We start from the raw sequence: 19,228 nt of genomic DNA on the forward strand, positions 1-19,228 counted from the left end.
TTTGATTAATAAATTTAAGCGGGTAGCTTTTGGTATGTTCCACACTAGAAATTTAAGTTCCTATTCGCATAGAAATGACCAAAGAAACAATTCTCTTATAGTTCCCCAAATCTAATGTGTTTCTGTTCGTGAAAACAGGTTCAAGTAGAATATGTATTATGCTAAAATGCTAAGTTCACATTTTCTTCCAAGGATGAAGGAAAGCATGGATTATCAATTCCAAAGTAAAAATTAACTTGAATTGGTTGGAAAAACATGGCTAAACTAACCAATTAAATAGACGCCAAAAATATAGATGTTGAGTTACTGCACAAGGATGAAAGATGTGATGCTGAAAAAGAGCTCAAGCTATATTCTCCTCATTAAATGATACCTTTCATTCAATAACAGCTCTCGATCCTTGCGGTCTAACGCCTCAAACCGTGGATCACTGCCCCATTTCTTTCTGAATGTCTGATAATCAGTGTTGTGGTCAATATCCTGAAAATGAAAATATGCTCAATAAACCACCTCCGGCCTGCAGTCTTATATTTATACAACTTAGTAATAATTGTTATTAAAGTAAACATTAGCAAAATAAGAAAACACTGGAATTCAATATAAGCTCTGAAACCTCTAATGCTTCTTCAAGTAACTGCTTGAATCCCTCTATTACAGCCTTCTGAGCTGCTTGTTTTTCCTTACGTTCCTCCTCAGCACATGCCTTAACATAGTGTTCAAACAAGGCCCTTCTTGCCGATTGACTTGGGATGGCCTACAACAGAAAATGCCTTTCCCAATCAGCAAAGCAGCAAACTCATTACAGTATGAATGAGAAATATTCCCATCTAGCACAATATACATAGACTGCAGTATGCATTAAAAAAAGATAATCAAAATTGAAATAAACAGACACAAAGAAAGAAAAAAAGGAGTTGCAGTATAAAATGAACTTGTAAGCTCAGTGCATAATAAACACACCATCCCGAGGCTAGTCATATTTAACAGGATAGACTAAAAGATCATAAGCCTAAACCACTAAAAAGTATACCCAAAAGATGGTCCTATGGATAACATTAATACCATGGTTGTCAAAAATTAACATATGATACAACAAGAACAATAAATACCAACTTAAGAACTATAAAAACAAACAAATACCAACTTAAGCAGAAGTATTTCACAAGTATTGATGGTGAGATAAAACAAACCTCAGATATAAACACAGTCAACTCATCACAAGTGAATAACTTACATTAGCATAATAAGCCAAACTTATCACGGTAATATTAAAGCATGAATGATAGGAACTCACTCCAATAACTCAACAATTGGACTGAGCCATGGGTCTTTCATAGGCTTGGGTAGCACTCTCCTTGGAAAACCGGCTTGCCAAAAGAGGGTACCCAAACCCTCTATAACCCACATGCACACCCTTTTCCCTTCCAATGTCGGATCCAAATATTCCACCATGCTTTCGCAACCAACGTCCACGTTGACCTCTTTACCCCTTGGGTGACTACGCGGATCCCCTTTCCCTTGAGCCTCCATGCCCTTTCTCAAGGTAGCAGCCCGAGCACAAGGTCAGCCTGCCACATAAGCGACATTCACGTGGACGTAGGATCATGCTTTGATACCAATTGCTAGGAACCCATTCCAATAACTCAATAATTGGGTTGGGTCATAAGTCTTTCATGGGTTTGGGTAGAACTCTTCTTGGAAAACCGGCTTACCAAGAAAGGGTGCCCAAACCCTTTATAACCCACATGCCCACCCTTTTCCCTTCCAATGTGGGATCCTAACAATGAACAACCAAACCAAGAGCAACTTACATTGACCAAACAAATCAACAGCCATTTAGGTCGGGTTGCATAACATTAAAACATGAAGAACTAAACCAAACAATAAGTTGGGTTTCGAATTCTCTTTCAGGGTTAAGTTTCCCTAAAGCAGTCTGTTCGTTAAGTAATACCTAAAGCAACATGTTATATAGATATATATATATATATTATATATTATATATATATATATATATATATATATTATATTATATGTATGTATTAAACAAAAAGGTAAGCTGGAAACTAGTGAAAAAAATATAAAAATAAAGCGAACTATTCCAATCACAAAAGAAAGCCCAAACCAAATATAATATTCCAAAAACAAAAAGAAAGGAATATCTTAAGCTTTTGTCACTCTCTATGTCCTAGTTTCTTCTCAAAAAAAATAAAATAGAAAAAGGAAAAAACTTCACATCTTCCTCCCTAGCATCATTAGAAAATTTTGTATTCCTTTCCACCGAATAATTAAAGATTTTCAGCACCTAAATTACACAAGACCTCCAACTCCTTTCCTCCCCAAATGAACAAAATCCCTCAACTAAGGCAACACAATACTTCAAAATCACCCAAACAGAAAATTGAAGTTCCAACCAATTGATAAACCCCAACCAGTCAAAATGCCTTTCTTTTATCTTTTTTATAAAATGATCAGTGCTAGCACCCTGGACCTTGTGTATTCTAATCAAATATTATTGCCACCAGACAAACCAGTGGACTCACCAATCAACATGTGTTAGAAACAAAGTCTTGATTTCCTCGCACAATAAACTTCAAAGGATTGCTTCTCAAACTTCTAATATCCACCTTAACATCCCACCCAATATCTCAAACTTAAAGACAATTGTTCCAATCAAAATCTCTATGGCTATTTACCTAGTTTTCAACATTACCAAGCCCGGGACCACCATAATCCCCAGGCTAGACACCTATTTCTTGACAAACTGAATGATCCTTCTTTTCTTCCTTATATTGGCAGGCTAGATAAGACCAATTACACAAACTAATCCCCATGGTAAGAAGGTGACCCCAGACCTCACATTCTCTTCTTAGCCTTCTAACCATCTTCTTAAGGACTCTAAGAAGAAAAAGTTACATAATGGAAGGCTAGATAACCCCAATTACACAAAAGTGGGCGCTTCTCCTATAGGAAGACAAGCTTTATTTGAACATGCAATCTTTTCTCAACTCTATCCACTAGGGGTGTAGCTGAGTTGAACTTTTTGCGAATAGCTTGGGCTTAGCTCAACAAAAGCTCGAGCTAGAGCGGCTCAAGTGCCCTTTCGAGCTGAGCCTGAGCCACCCAGTGCTCGGCTTGATAGGCTTGCAAGCCTCCATGGGCTCGAAAGGGTATAGATGCGAGTTTTTTAAGTATGAGGTGCAAGTTTTTCAAGTATAAAAGGGGTCCATGTAATTATCATTTTATATATAAATTGTTTCAATTCCAAAAACTCTTAACTTATTTTTCTTCCAACAATCGCACTTCTCCTTCTCCTTTCTTTTCTCTTTCCTTCTTCTTCTCCTTTATTTCTCTTTCCCTTTAGAAACAACTCCAGTAATAACCACTAACGCTAGCTAATTATGCCTTTATATGAATGAATATCTTACCTTATTTATTTGCAGCATCCATGCTTTGCTTTGCTTTGATTTGATTTGATTTCATATAGGATGCTATTACTATGATTTCTGGGTTTCCATATATGAATCCTTAATAACTCAAGTTTACATGTTGTGTAGATCACGGGTACTTGTCTTTAGTTATTATATTTCTAACTTAGTTGGTGACTGGTGAGTGAATAGTGACTACTTATTATATTTTGATGGCACAGGCACAAGGGATTTTGATTTTGAATATAGAAAGGGTAGAGCAAAAAGTCAGAACTGTAATTTGTTCAGGAAGAGAAAGAAGTATTGAGCTCGACCTCGACTCGTAAATGATTCGAGCTCGAGCCAGGGTTTTAGAGCTCGAGTTCGAGCTCCGTACATTTGTCACGAGCCGAGCTTGAACACCGAGGTGTCCGGCTCGCCTCGGCTCGTATACAGCCCTACTATCCACTATAGAACCTAAAACTCAGAAATTCTAGGATTGCCTCTTAAAGGAAGACAAAAATATTTTATAGGCAAATTCTTAATATCTCATCCAAAGCTACTAACCAAAGATGCAATATTACTTTTTTGATTTAAAACAAAAAATTACATTAATCAAAAGAGAGAAGTAGAAGTGGACTAGATATCTACTAAGGTGTCAGATCACCCTGTGGTAAGAAGGCCTCCAATTCTCAAACAAAATATTCAAAATCTTTAGACTCGGCAAACCTTAAAATGGGGATCAAATACTATCTTTGGCAGTTCCTTATCCCATTTTGAGAATGGTGCCACTCCTCTTTCCTTAAGCATTTCCTGTAATATTTCATTGGCATGTTAAACAATTAGTTAATGAAACTAGCATTTCTCACAAGCTACATTTGAAGTTGCATCGAAAAAGAATAATAACAGCAGTAGCAGACAATATCATTCATAAAAGAACAAAAACCTACGGCAATCCTTGAAAGAACCATCGTCATCCTCATCAGGACAGAAGAAGTAATTGGAATCCCAACTGCCAATCTTGTTTGGGACTCTGACTAGCCTGTTGAGGTCGGACCGTTTAGCCTTAGAGAGGTAGTAAGTTCCTCTTTGGCCCTTCTTCAGGCAGTACATATTGATGAGCTCCTCTGCAGAGAGCTCACCCAAGCCGCCCTTCCGAAAGACAATGTACATTTCTATCATGTACAAGTAAGAGTTCGCTGTCAATTGGAGGGGCACAATTCCAAACCGATCTAACACTTCGTGGATAAAAGAATGTGGTGGAATTGACACTCCACATTTGAGGAGTGTCTTAGAAATCGCGACCCAGCCATTAGGTGGATTCCGTGGCACGTACCCTCCAGCAACGCAAAGTCTACCGGCTAGCCCGTACTCCTATCTAATTCGAGCGAACTCCTCCTCAGGTAATGTAGAAGACGAGCCTCTTTCGGGTCTAACAATTGTCAAAGGCTCGACATCATTGGCAACGTCCTCAGTAGATCCCATGGGATCGACCTTTGCCCTGCTGGACTGATTCCTACCAGATACCTCGGCTGCAAGGATATCCATCTCGGTTTGCTCCTTGGCTTCTACTCGGGTGGCCGAGAAAGCGTCGCCAGCGAGTCTGTCAGTGTTGATGTTGAGGTTGCTAGTCGCCATGCTAACAGATCGTCTTCAATATTCGAAACATGAAAGGACAAGTGTTACGTTGCCGGGGATCGAACCCAGGACACCCGTGTATTCGCACTTGGCTTTTGAAAAGGGGGTAAATTTTCTTTTCATTTTCTCTTTATCCTTTTGTTTACATTTGTACCATGGGGACAATGCAAATGCTAGGTTGGGGGTAAGGGAAGTCCCCTTTTTTCAATATGTTAAATGTGTGAATTAATAAGAAATTTTTGTTTGTTTTTGCCTTTGTTTTAGTTTCTTGGGTTAGTTGTCAGTCAATGATAGGACTATAATTGTGATAACATGTCACTTTTAAAATACATTAAATTTTGCTTCAGATTAAGGATAATTTTAAATGTTAATTATGTATATTTTGAGACTCTCTTGGTGTGTGGTATGATTATTGATCAGTTTAAATGCTTAGAAAAGTTTTATGCGTGAATTTTTCATAGATATTGTTGCGATCTCAACAAACTCTAAAACTCACTTAATGGCTACTCAAGGCAAAATCCTAGAATTCAGATTACTTAAGAAATGTTTTAGGCTATTTTTGGACCATTTGAGCCTTTTAAGCCTACCCTTTATTTTATTATCACTAGTTATCCATTTGAGCCAATTTTAAACGCCTTTTTAGCCTTCATATTCTTTCAAAAATCCTACTATAACCTACCTATCTTATAAGCCCAAAAAACGTAATCCTACACTTTTATTTTTAAGAGGACTTAATTTCAACACAAGCTTTAGTGAGAGCACTTAGGAAAGAGAGGGTGGAAATTCGAAGATTATCACCACAACCCGTATGTGATCAAATAAATTGGTTGGGAGTTATTGAGTGTTTTTTATGAACAAGTGTGGGTTAGAAAAGTGTTTAAAAAAAAAAGAAAAAAAAAAACACAAAAGAAAGAAAAAGAAGAAAAGGGTATAGTGACATTGATGAAGGGTGAAAACATGCAGGTGAAGTTTTTATTATCGTGCGAAGAAAAGCTCAATAAAGTTTTGGGAAAGTTGGGGGCAAAGGAAGTTATGTTAGTGCTTAAAGGGTTGTGTTTAAATTGCATGAGAATAAGCCTCTTATTTTTTGTTTTTGTTTAAATCCCTTCCATTCTTTCATAACCCCATACCTTAATCTAATGTTACAACCTTTATAAAGACCTATTTGTTTGAGGTAGTTTGACAATTTTACATTATTGTAGTGCGGTTTGAAAAGTGAGCTTATGTAGTTTGATTCTATTACTTATACACATGACGTGCTCCAAATTCTAGATATCAATTCTTTGTCTATGAATATTGTGAATAAAATCTTTCGGGTTTCTAGATTAATGGTTTGTGGTTTGATGAATATTTGAGAGTCGATAACGACATTGGAATTGATGTTTGAGTAATTTTTGGGCTTGGTTGATTTTTAATTATTCTATTTGTTATGTGTGTGTGTGCAATTATTGAGACAAATATATGAATTGATCCAAGAATTACTGTTTTTGTTCGTTTTTATTTTAGGGTCTAGGTGAGGCTTAGCATGGATGTTTGTGGGTGTCATCTCTGGAACCCTCACGAGACTATAACTTGTCCAACTAGGGTCGCCTAAGGGTTTAAAGGTTTGTTGCATATGTTAAATGCAACTATGACAATCTACAGATGTGATTTAGGTTAGCTTAGGTGTAGAATTTATTTTTATTTTGATTTTTAAGCTAAAAGACATCTTTTGATCACTTAGCTTGCTAGAGACTAGCAAGAAGCTGGTTGGGGGTTGTGATAAGTGCATGAAAATACACTTATATGTAATAGTTTATCGGGTATTATTTGTGGAAAATTAGGTTTAATTGGTGTGATTATGAAATTTTCATAAATATGTTTTATGGGATCATGAGTATGTTTTGTGTGTTTTCAAATTGTAAATGATTAAAAAAAAATGATATTCGGATGAAAAATGATGTTGACGACGAAATTTGTGATGATTGGGAACAAATGGTTCAAGAATCTTTTGTCGAAGAATATGAATCAAATATTTGCCTAATTTGCATATGAGAACTTTGAGTTTGTGTATGTAAACGTGGATTAGCATTACGCAAATGGTGTGATTGGTTCAGAGAATGTTGCATTATTGGGAATCTTATATTAGTGGAAAGATAGATTACCTTGAAAATTACTGGGAATATTTAGGAGAATGTGTTTGGTTAGGCTGGAATAAATTGATGGGTATGTTATATTGATATGTTTGGTTGGGAGGAATAAATTTGTGGGTATGTTATGTAGATTACTAAATTACCCTCCTTTTTCAATATTAATATAATAATATTTTTATTTTTTAAATCATTTCTTTTAACCCCCTATCTTTGAGATTTTGCTAAAACACCCCAGCCACATAAAAGTTTAATTTCTAACAAAATCACCCCTGCCTGGCACCCACCCTAAGCCACTTATGACCGCTGGCCACCACCCCAGCCACGACGGCGCATGACCAGCTAGATTTAGTCATTTCCGGCTAGACCCATTTCAGGTCAGATCCATGGCCATTAACTGTAACGCCCTACTTGAGGTACGTAGCTAATGTTTCTTCTTTTGCTCTTATTTGAGTCGGTTTATTAGTATTATTGTTTGGTTGGCCTTTAATTGAGTGGTATGTTTAATACTTGCCTTGAAATTTGTTAAAAATAGAAGAAGTTTAGTGTTCCAGGCTTCGCTGGGGCGAAGAAGTATCTTCGCCGCGACGAAGAGGTGTTCAAGCCCACGGGGAAGCTGTTGGACAGTTTCGCTGCGGCGACAGAAGCGTCACCCATCACAATTGAGCAACTTACATTAGCATAATAAGCCAAACTTATCACGGTAAATTAAAGCATGAATGATAGGAACCCACTCCAATAACTCAACAATTGACTGGTCATGGGTCTTCATGGGCTGGTTAGCACTCTCCTTGGAAAACCGGCTTGTCAAAGGAGGGTACCCAAACCCTTTAAACCCACATGCACACCCTTTCCCTTCCAACGTCGAATCCTAATATCCACCCGCTTCCGCACCGACGTCCACATTGGTTTCTTTACCCCGTGGTGACTACGCAGATCCCCTTTCCCTCAAGCCTCCATGCCCTTTCTCAGGATAGCAGCCCTAGCACAAGGTCACCTGCCACTAGCGACATCCATGTGGGCGTAGATCATGCTTTGATACCAATTACTAGGAACCCCCACTCCAATAACTCATAATTGGGTTGGATCATAGGTCTTTCATAATTTGGGTAGAACTCTTCTTGGAAAACCAGCTTGCCAAGGAAAGGCGCCCAAACCCTTTATAACCCACATGCCCACCCTTTTCCCCTCAATGTGGGATCCTAACATGAACAACCAAACCAAGAGCAACTTACATTGACCAAACAAATCAACAACCAGGTAGGTTTGTGCATAACATTAAAACTGAAGAACTAAACCAAACAATAAGTTGGGTTTCGAATTCTTTTTCAGGGTTAAGTTTCCCTAAAGCGGTCTGTTCATTAAGTAATACCTAAAGCCACATGTTTAATATATAATATATATATATATATATAATATATAAATATATATATATATATATATAATATATATATGTGTATTAACAAAAAGGTAAGCTGGAACTATGTAAAAAAATATAAAAATAAAGCGAACTATTCCAATCACAAAAGAAAGCCCAAACCAAATATAATTCCAAAACAAAAAAAAGGAATATCTTAAGCTTTTGTCACTCTCTATGTCCTAGTTTCTTCTCAAAAAAAATAAATAGAAAAAGGAAAAAACTTCACATCTTCCTCCCTAGCACATTGAATTTTGTATTCCTCCACCGAATAATTAAAGATTTTCAGCACTAAATTACACAAGACCTCCAACTCCTTTCCTCCCCAATGAACAAATCCCTCAACTAGGCAACACAATACTCACAATCACCCAAACGAAAATTGAAGTTCCAACCAATTGATAAACCCCAACCAGTCAAAAGCCTTTCTTTTATCTTTTTATAAAATGATCAGTGCTACACCTGGACCTTGTGTTTCAATCAAATATATGCCACCAGACAAACCAGTGGACTCACCAATCAACATGTGTTAGCAACAGTCTTGATTTCCTCGCACAATAAACTTCAAAGGATTGCTTCTCAAACTTCTAATATCCACCTTAACATCCCACCCAATATCTCAAACTTAAAGACAATTGTTCCAATCAAAATCTCTATGGCTATTTACCTAGTTTTCAACATTACCAACCCGGGACCACCATAATCCCCAGGCTAAACACTATTTCTTGACAAACTGAATGATCCTTCTTTTCTTCCTTATATTGGCAGGCTAGATAAGACCAATTACACAAACTAATCCCCATGGTAAGAAGGTGACCCCAACCTCACATTCTCTTCTTAGCCTTCTAACCATCTTCTTAAGACCTAGAAGAAAAAGTTACATAATGGAAGGCTAGATAACCCCAATTACACAAAGGGGCCTTCTCCTATAGGAAACGCTTTATTTGAACATGCAATCTTTTCTCAACTCTATCCACTAGGGTGTAGCCAAGTTGAACTGTTTGCGAATAGCCTGGCTTAGCTCGACAAAAGCTCAAGCTAAGGCTCAAGTGCCCTTTCGAGCCGAGCCTGAGCCACCCGTGCTCGGCTCGATAGGCTCGCGAGCCTCCATGGGCTCGAAAGGGTATAGATGCAAGTTTTTTTAAGTATGAGTGTCAAGTTTTTCAAGTATAAAAGGGGTCCATGTAATTACATTTATATATAAATTGTTTCAATTCCAAAACTCTTAACATATTTTCTTCCAACAATCGCACTTCTCCTTCTCCTTTCTTTTCTCTTTCCTTCTTCTTCTCCTTTATTTCTCTTTCCCTTTAGAAACAACCCAGTAATAACCACTAACGCTAGCTAATTATGCCTTTATATGATGAATATCTTACCTTTTTATTTGCAGCATCCATGCTTTGCTTTGCTTTGATTTGATTTATTTCATATAGGATGCTATTACTATGATTTCTGGGTTTCCATATATGAATCCTTAATAACTCAAGTTTACATGTTGTTGTAATCACGGTACTTGTCTTTTATTATTATTTTCTAACTTAGTTGGTGACTGGTGAGTGAATGTGACTACTTATTATATTTTGATGGCACAGGCACAAGGGATTTGATTTTGAATATAAAAGGTAGAGCAAAAAGTCAGAATGTAATCCGTTCAGGAAGAGAAAGAAGTATTGAGCTCGACTCGACTCGTAAATGATTCGAGCTCGAGCCAGGGTTTTAGAGCTCAGTTCGAGCTCCGTACATTTGTCACGAGCCGAGCTTGAACACCGAGGTGTCCGGCTCGCCTCGGCTCGTATACAGCCCTACATCCACTATAGAACCTAAAACTCAGAAATTCTAGGATTGCCTCTTAAAGGAAGACAAAAATTTATAGGCAAATTCTTAATACTCATCCAAAGCTACTAACCAAAGATGCATATTACTTTTTTGATTTAAAACAAAAATTACATTAATCAAAAGAGAGAAGTAGAAGTGGACTAGATATCTACTAAGGTGTCAGATCACCCTGTGGTAAGAAGGCCTCCAATTCTCAAACAAATATTCAAAATCTTTAGACTCGGCAACCTTAAAATGGGGATCAAATACTATCTTTGGCAGTTCCTTATCCCATTTTGAGAATGTGCCACTCCTCTTTCCTTAAGCATTTCCTTAATATTTCATTGGCATGTTAACAATTAGTTAATGAAACTAGCATTTCTCACAAGCTACATTTGAAGTTGCATCGAAAAAGAATAATAACACAGTAGCAGACAATCATTCATAAAAGAACAAAACCCGGCAATCCTTGAAAGAACCCGTCATCCTCATCAGGACAGAAGAAGTAATTGGAATCCCAACTGCCAATCTTGTTTGGGACTCTGACTAGCCTGTTGAGGTCGGACCGTTTAGCCTTAGAGAGGTAGTAAGTTCCTCTTTGGCCCTTCTTCAGCAGTACATATTGATGAGCTCCTCTGCAGAGAGCTCACCCAAGCCGCCCTTCCGAAAGACAATGTACTTTCTATCATGTACAAGTAAGAGTTCGCGTTCAATTGGAGGGGCACAATTCCAAACCGATCTAACCTTCGTGGATAAAAGAATGTGGTGGAATTGACACTCCACATTTGAGGAGTGTCTTAGAAATCGCGACCCAGCCATTAGGTGGATTCCGTGGCACGTACCCTCCAGCAACGCAAAGTCTACCGGCTAGCCCGTACTCCTATCAATTCGAGCGAACTCCTCCCATTAATGTAGAAGACGAGCCTCTTTCGGGTCTAACAATTGTCAAAGGCTCGACATCATTGGCAACGTCCTCATAATCCCATGGGATCGACCTTTGCCCTGCTGGACTGATTCCTACCAGATACCTCGGCTCAAGGATATCCATCTCGGTTTGCTCCTTGGCTTCTACTCGGGTGGCCGAGAAAGCGTCGCCACGAGTCTGTCAGTGTGATGTTGAGTTGCTAGTCGCCATGCTAACAGATCGTCTTCAATATTCGAAACTGAAAGGACAAGTGTTACGTTGCCGGGGTCGAACCCAGGACACCCGGGTATTCGCACTTGGCTTTTGAAAAGGGGGTAAATTTTCTTTTCATTTTCTCTTTATCCTTTTGTTTACATTTGTACCATGGGGACAATGCAAACAGGTGGGGGGTAAGGGAAGTCCCCTTTTTTCAATATGTTAAATGTGTGAATTATAAGAAATTTTTGTTTGTTTTTGCCTTTGTTTTAGTTTCTTGGGTTAGTTGTCAGTCAGTTTGGTATGTTCCACACTAGAAATTTAAGTTCCCATTCGCATAGAAATGACCAAAAAAACAATTCTCTTATAGTTCCCCAAATCTAATGTGTTTCTGTTCGTGAAAACAGGTTCAAGTAGAATATGTAGTATGCTAAAATGCTAAGTTCACATTTTCTTCCAAGGATGAATGAAAACATGGATTATCAATTCCAAAGTAAAAATTAACTTGAATTGGTTGGAAAAACATGGCTAAACTGACCAATTAAATAGACACCAAAAATATAGATGTTGAGTTACTGTACAAGGATGAAACATGTGATGCTGAAAAAGAGCTCAAGCTATATTCTCCTCATTAAATGATACCTTTCATTCAATAATAGTTCTCGATCATTGCGGTCTAACGCCTCAAACCGTGGATCACTGCCCCATTTCTTTCTGAATGTCTGATAATCAGTGTTGTGGTCAATATCCTGAAAAATGAAAATATGCTCAATAAACCACCTCCGGCCCGCAGTCTTATATTTAGACAACTTAGTAATAATTGTTATTAAAGTAAACATTAGCAAAATAAGAAAACACTTGAATTCAATATAACCTCTGAAACCTCTAATGCTTCTTCAAGTAATGCTTCTTCAAGTAACTGCTTGAATCCCTCTATTCCAGCCTTCTGAGCTGCTTGTTTTTCCTTATGTTCCTCCTCAGCACGTGTCTTAACATAGTGTTCAAACAAGGCCCTCCTTGCCGATTGACTTGGGATGGCCTACAACAGAAAATGCCTTTCCCAATCAGCAAAGCAGCAAACTCATTACAGTATTAATGAGAATTTTTCCCATCTAGCACAATATACATAGACTGCAGTATGCATGAAAAAAAAATAATCAAATTTGAAATAAACAGACACAAAGAAAGAAAAAGGAGTTGCAGTATAAAATGAACTTGTAAGCTCAGTGCATAATAAACACACCATCCCAAGGCTAGTCATATTTAACAGGATAGACTAAAAGATCATAAGCCTAAACCACTAAAAAGTATACCCAAAAGATGAGGCACGGGTATAGACAAAGGATACAAGTAGAAAATGCTATGGTCCTATGGATAACATTAATACCATGGTTGTCAAAAATTAACATATGATACAACAAGAACAATAAATACCAACTTAAGAACTATAAAAACAAACAAATACCAACTTAAGCAGAAGTATTTCACAAGTATTGATGGTGAGATAAAACAAACCTCAGATATAAACACAGTCAACNTTCGCATTTTTTCTTAGTCTTGACAATCATATCTTTTGTGGAAGACATATTTTTTACCACAAAACAACTTAAAAGATATTATTACAGTATATTTCTCAACAATCCTTCAAAATGGTATGCTTGGTGCAAAGGACATAACTAGTCGTATTTATATGCATCAGTGTTAACAAATGCATGGAACATGAAGCAGGAATATACATGCATGCGCAGCCAAGTCAAGTAGCAGATGATCATACAGAATGTGTAATGTTAAACAAGTCTGCAACCCAGAAAGGCATATGGATTCCAGTGATAGCTTCAAGTAAACTAAATTAAAGAATTTGGCTCTCTATATGTCAAATGAGTGAAAGTTAGGTTTAGTTTTACTCAAAGTCATAATATTAGCAACTAATAAACTTTGCTCTATGATATCCATAATACTTAGAGAACAATCATGAATATGCTCACACCAGGTTTCAAGCAGTACACTTACAGGATGAGTTATGCCATAGCGTAACACTGCATTACGAATGGCTTCCAAATCTTTCTCATTATCAAACTTAGCTGAATGTACTCCCACAACAGTGAACTGTACAAACGTAAAGCACATATGAAACAATCATGTACTAGAACAAGGTTCAATAGTTAGGCCAATCAACTCGCCAATAACCATCATTAGTAGATAGGAAGGTTAAGCAATATTTCATATTACAAAGACAATTATCCTAGCTGATAGCTTCAGATCATTGCACTATTATACAACTAAATACGCTTTTGTTATTTGTTAAACTTGTGTTATAGTTGGCAACATTTGAAATTTAGAATTATATATAGAGATTCCTGTTAGAATTATACACTCAATTTAATACGCCATAGCAGTATATATCCACAAATGACAATAAACAAGACATCATTGCCCAGAGTAGTTTGCTGTGTGAAAATGAATACAGCTCAACTTGCTAGTAAAACATGGAAAACCAAACATGAATAGCCATGCAAGGAAATAGTCAGAAAAATAGTATAAATGATTTTTCATGCCGAAAACTTTCCACGTATTGCCCTCCACCCAAGTCAATCAATCTTGCAATGTCATCTTTCATGGTTATATTGCCACTCTTTCCCCCTCTCTCTCTCTCTCTCTAACATGTTACATAACGTTAATTCACAAAACTATCTGAGCAATTCACCAAAAGCATAACCCCATAAAAGAGAAACTTCAAACAGTTGAGAGATTCAGATATAATAAACGAAGAGAATTTTACTGGCTTGTCTTTGTATTTCTTCTCCAGAAACTCTAAATCTGGCAGCACATGCATACAATTTATACAACAGTAAGTCCAAAAATCTAGCACAACCACTTTTCCTTTCAAATCCTGCATAAAAGTTGAAGTAATTTAGAACTGAAGCTATAAAAACAAGCAAATTTTCTGTATTTGAAATTAGATATGCAAAAGAATCATTGCCTTTTTTTTCTTTTTTTGAGGAGAAACACATAAATCTCATTGTCATATTAGGATACATAGTTTGAATAACATGCAACCACTTTGGCTCTAACTAAATTTAAAAGGAAGAAGTAATATGTTTGACAGCCTATAAACTCATTTACATTCCTTTGGAAGGTTAATGAAATTCTATGAATCAAGTTAAATCATTTACCCTGCGAAACTGAAGGGGAGCTGTATTCAACCAATCAAGTTTCGTTGGAAATTCTGGTACAATGGGAGTAGTTTTCCTAAATCGACAAAAAATAAAAATAAAAAAATTTTAAACAAAATAAGCATCAAGGCACTCGCAAAAAAATTGATTTGCAGAATGGCTTAACAAATTGAAGAGAAATTTAATATAACTTATTATATAAGGTGAAAACTAGTCTTTTTACCTGTTTTCAACATCAGAAATATAGTTCACAAATTGCTGGACTCGTGCTGATCGTGATGAGTCTCCTTCAATGATTCAAAGAAAATAGATTAACAGCTTATATTATGTTAAATTGCATTATCTATTTATACACTTTACAATGAAAACCATAAGGAACATGAAAATACCGTCATTTGGGACAAACGATGGACGGTTGACTCCAAATAACCCATTCCAGATAGCTTTAGGAGACGAATATTGCATTGCCTATGGAAACACAATAGTTTTATATTCACTAAAATGACAAGTAAAGAAGTTTTCAAATATTCTAGTTACTCAATGAAAACAGTGCTGATATTCCAACATAAATCCAACAGAGACACCAACATTCATATGATCAAGTTTGCTATACCTTCCAGTTTGAAACTGTGAAGATGAGACAAGATATAGCAACTCCCAAACTTCCATATCTCAGTACTTCTCGCCGAGAACCCTGCAACCTGTCCATAAATTAATTCTGCGACCTCAAGCTGAAATATTTTCTCAAAAAGGATCTGTTTGTCAGAAAATGAAACTTGGAAACAAATATTTTTATGCTCAGCTATTGAACTGCTCATCATTGGGATTTTATGCATACAAAGTATCTAGCTAACCAATTTAAATGATGCAAGTCAACATTCCTAAACATAGTTCTCTAGAAAACAGAACAAAAACAGTATCAAAGGAAACCAATATTCAAAAGGGAGCATCGCATCAAAAGCTCCTTAAAATTTGAATGTTGTTGGGAGAAACTAAAGAAATGGATAAGAGGAGAAAACTACAAAACTAATAATGACACAGAATAATGAATAGTGTGAACATTTAACATAGATTGACTCGAACTTCGCAGATCTAGAGCCTGTCTTACCCCCAAGCTGAGAGATTTTTGTCACTGGTAGCACCTACAACCTGGACGGGCCCATTATCTGTTCTTTCTTTGGGCATGCCAGATGAATTTTTTGAGGGAAAACTCTCATTATCTGCAATGACACATCCTTATTAGATCTCACTGCGCCAGAATGTAAACATTATTACTGTCCCCTTTGAAAGAGTTGGTAAGAGAATATCATCAATCAGAAGTTCTAAATGCAAGTTCTTGATAAACCATTTTATTTAAAATATACGCACAGAATATAATTTCAGCCAATTGGAGCACTGAGCAGAAGGTTGCACTTTTGCAGTGCAGGAGAATGTTTTCCAGTACAAAAGATATCAATTACAAGAAAATATAAACTACTAAAAACATAGTCCTGAAAATATTGGCACAATGTTGCTTCACCATTTTACATTATAGATGGCACTGGTACAAAGAAATGTTTGAGCATATTCTCAGGACTACATACTATAATCAGAGCCACCACTGAGAATATCATCAAGTGAAACACTTCCTATCTCATCTCTGATAAGCGATGGACCAGCATCTTTTAGAATCTCCTCTGGCAATGTAGTTTTCACTGCGATACATCTGCAAGAAGCAGAGAATAAGTACCATTTACCCGGAAAAAAAAAAATCTTAGTTCGTATTTGGTACATAAAATTGGAACTAATAAAGCAAGAGTCGGATGACTAATAGAACATGATAATATGAAGGGAAGGAAAGATCCAGCAAGTTCAGACATATATGAAAGCAATTAATGTTTGAAGACAAATTACAATGGTTATCTTAAGAAAACCAACCAAAGCATGGATTTGAATATTTACCTCATTTGTGCCGCTTTAGCAGCCTGAACTCCCGCTAGTGCATCTTCAATAACAATGCACTGGGAACAGTAGGCAAAGATTATAATCATACATATAAAAAAAAAATCATAAAAAATAAACAATTAACCATTTATTTTGAAATCATTCTTGATCACACAACATAATGATAAACCATACAAAGAAATCTCCTGATTAAAAAAAAAAAAAAAAAAACAAAAACCAAAACAAAAACATTGAATATCTGGTAAAGACATGGGAATTCAGTTGATGAATACTCACTAGGAGTATCTGAGAAATTTCTTTAAATGGATAGTAAAGCAGCATGACAGGACAAAATTTCTATGGATTTAATCTGTGATAAAGCTGACAGGACAAAATTTCTGAAAGTGGTTGAGAAACATTTTGAAATGAAAATCTTATATATATATACTTAGAGTTATGCTAAATGACTACATATTGCAAGTCTAGCAAGCAATGACACTTTCAGACTTGCCAGCGCTTACTAAGAAAAAACACATTTCATCCCAGAAAATAATAACACATATGCTGCCAAAAATAATGTTTTGCAAAATAAAAAACTATGCAGCTGTACTCATATTTTTAGCTGTTGAACCCAAAAAAATTAAGAAGAAAATCCTTGCACTGGCAATATCAGTAAAGAAATAACACTGCAGGATCTAGTGGTATACCTCACTAGTGGGCACGTTCAAGATCCTTGATGCAGCTAAGAAAATATCAGGAGCAGGCTTCAAATTCTCAAAAGCATCTGCTGACACAATAGCATCAAACCTGACTACAAGAGGATAACAATAAAGTAACAACATAAAACCTTGGCCATACAGGTTGAAAATACAGTCTAAACTTGAAGGTCTACACTAATCTGATTCCTAGAAGGTTCTCTTTCCCACCAACCAAATATTGCTTTATTTTTTTTTTTTTTTTTTTCTTTTTTTTTTTTTTTTTTTTTATTTTTATGTCTTTATTTTTTTTTTTGTTATTTTATTATTTTTTTTATTTGGTTTTTTTTTTTTTCTTTTTCTAATTTTAATCTTTTAAAAATTTTTTTTTTTTGTTAATTTTTTATTTTTTTTTTATAAACTTGAGAAACTGAGCCCATGACAAGATTAGCTTACATTGATATTGGTAAACCAGCAGCAGCTAAATTTGCATCAACCTTGATGCGATCAGCACTAGATGCAACAGCAACTTTTAGGCCTTTGCTTTTGCACTGTTTTACAGCAGCATTACATTAGCCAAATCTTTAATTGCAGCAACAAGTAATTAGAATAATGACATTTGACATTAATTAGCTTAGATACCTGATTAATCAGTTCAAGGGCTCCTGGAAATCCTATTCCCGAATTCGGTTTTGCATACTGCAAGCATTGAACGAAATCAGAGGTGAGTAATTAGTAACCATCTTTTCATTGCAATATGTGGTTCAATACTAGATTAATGACCTTCTCCAGATATATCTCAAAGAACCATTTTTTGGCCGCCTCAGGATCAAATCCCTTCACTCCTTTAACAGAAGCTACACCTCCTAAGAAGTTTGCCTCGCCTATTACATTGTCATAGGACATGTAATTATTAAAAGTTAAAATTACATATCAAAACTCCAATTTAATACAATAATAGAATGAACCATCACATTCAAACATAACTAGTTCTCTTTATATTTAAAAATTGTATCTTTGAAAGTAATATCAATCCCACATCACCTTTGCTTCCTCATTCACTTATAACATTGTTTCATAAACAGAAAAACCATGTTTATATTAATCTAAGCTCCAAGCCATTAAACGCAGCCCATTACAATTCTTCAATTGCTCATCATAGCCATGCAATTGAAGTTAACAATTAACAATCAATTTATCCAAAATCAAATTGATCATCATTCAGTAAAATACTACAAAAGATTACGCATTGAATCGCTTTATCAAATAGACTGCTAAAATGCAAAAGTAATTAGTGACTTTTAGGTCTTACCAGTTCCCATGAAAGGGACAAAGTCCTCCACTGTAACTTCAACACCCATTTCAGCAAAAACATCCACACCAGCCCTTCTTGAAGGCTCCTCACTGTTACACAACACTCCATCCATATCAAACAATACAGCAGACACTTTCCCCCACTCACTCGAACCACTTTCTGAAACACTCACATCTTTCTGCTCTACCTTTGTTGCACATGCTTTTACCACCATTTTTTGGGTACCAACTTGGCGCTTTACTCTGCATTGATAAAAATGGTTTGAGACTGTAGCGGGGTTTAGAAGTTTTGCCTTTGAAGAGAAGAAGAAGAGTGTGGTTTGATGAGACAAAGAAGAAGGCGGTGGTGACAGCAGTTTCATGGTTAAGGCCTGGTTGTTTAGCTGGTAACTGATAAACTGATTATATATTTTGAAATATACTGGGACAATTACGTCCTTGCTGTTTCATGAAATGGATGTGCAGTTGGGTTTTGGAAGAGGGAATCTAGGGAAAGTAAGTGGCTTTTTAGAGATGGATAAATGGTTCGGTTTAATCAGTTAGATTGTGAGTTGGGAAGTGTTGCATAATTTGTACATTATCCACTTGTTGACCACACTT

At 36.3% G+C, this 19,228-nt stretch overlaps 2 protein-coding genes across 2 annotated transcripts; both read right to left on the reverse strand.

Annotated features, from left to right (window-relative positions):
• Positions 1-307: 307 nt before the first annotated feature.
• Positions 308-4,218, reverse strand: LOC116113768 (pre-mRNA-processing protein 40C-like). Its single transcript, XM_031399933.1, has 3 exons — positions 4,134-4,218; positions 614-754; positions 308-480 (listed from the first exon to the last, which is right to left on the reverse strand). Exons 1-3 carry the CDS (start codon positions 4,212-4,214, stop codon positions 349-351), a joined length of 354 nt encoding a protein of 117 aa, XP_031255793.1. The 5' UTR covers positions 4,215-4,218; the 3' UTR covers positions 308-348.
• A 560-nt stretch (positions 4,219-4,778) lies between these two features.
• On the reverse strand, positions 4,779-19,130 carry LOC116113770 (protein SUPPRESSOR OF QUENCHING 1, chloroplastic-like). The gene is made up of 18 exons (XM_031399934.1): positions 18,627-19,130; positions 18,098-18,198; positions 17,957-18,013; positions 17,771-17,865; positions 17,327-17,426; positions 16,638-16,696; positions 16,273-16,401; positions 16,065-16,108; positions 15,805-15,916; positions 15,310-15,397; positions 15,086-15,164; positions 14,920-14,983; positions 14,697-14,772; positions 14,303-14,413; positions 13,534-13,629; positions 12,398-12,562; positions 12,166-12,272; positions 4,779-5,055 (listed from the first exon to the last, which is right to left on the reverse strand). Exons 1-18 carry the CDS (start codon positions 18,988-18,990, stop codon positions 4,779-4,781), a joined length of 2,124 nt encoding a protein of 707 aa, XP_031255794.1. The 5' UTR covers positions 18,991-19,130.
• Between the last annotated feature and the right edge of the window lie 98 nt (positions 19,131-19,228).

Source organism: Pistacia vera, unplaced genomic scaffold (genome assembly GCF_008641045.1).
Source record: "Pistacia vera cultivar Batoury unplaced genomic scaffold, PisVer_v2 Contig690, whole genome shotgun sequence".
Lineage (NCBI taxonomy): Eukaryota > Viridiplantae > Streptophyta > Magnoliopsida > Sapindales > Anacardiaceae > Pistacia > Pistacia vera.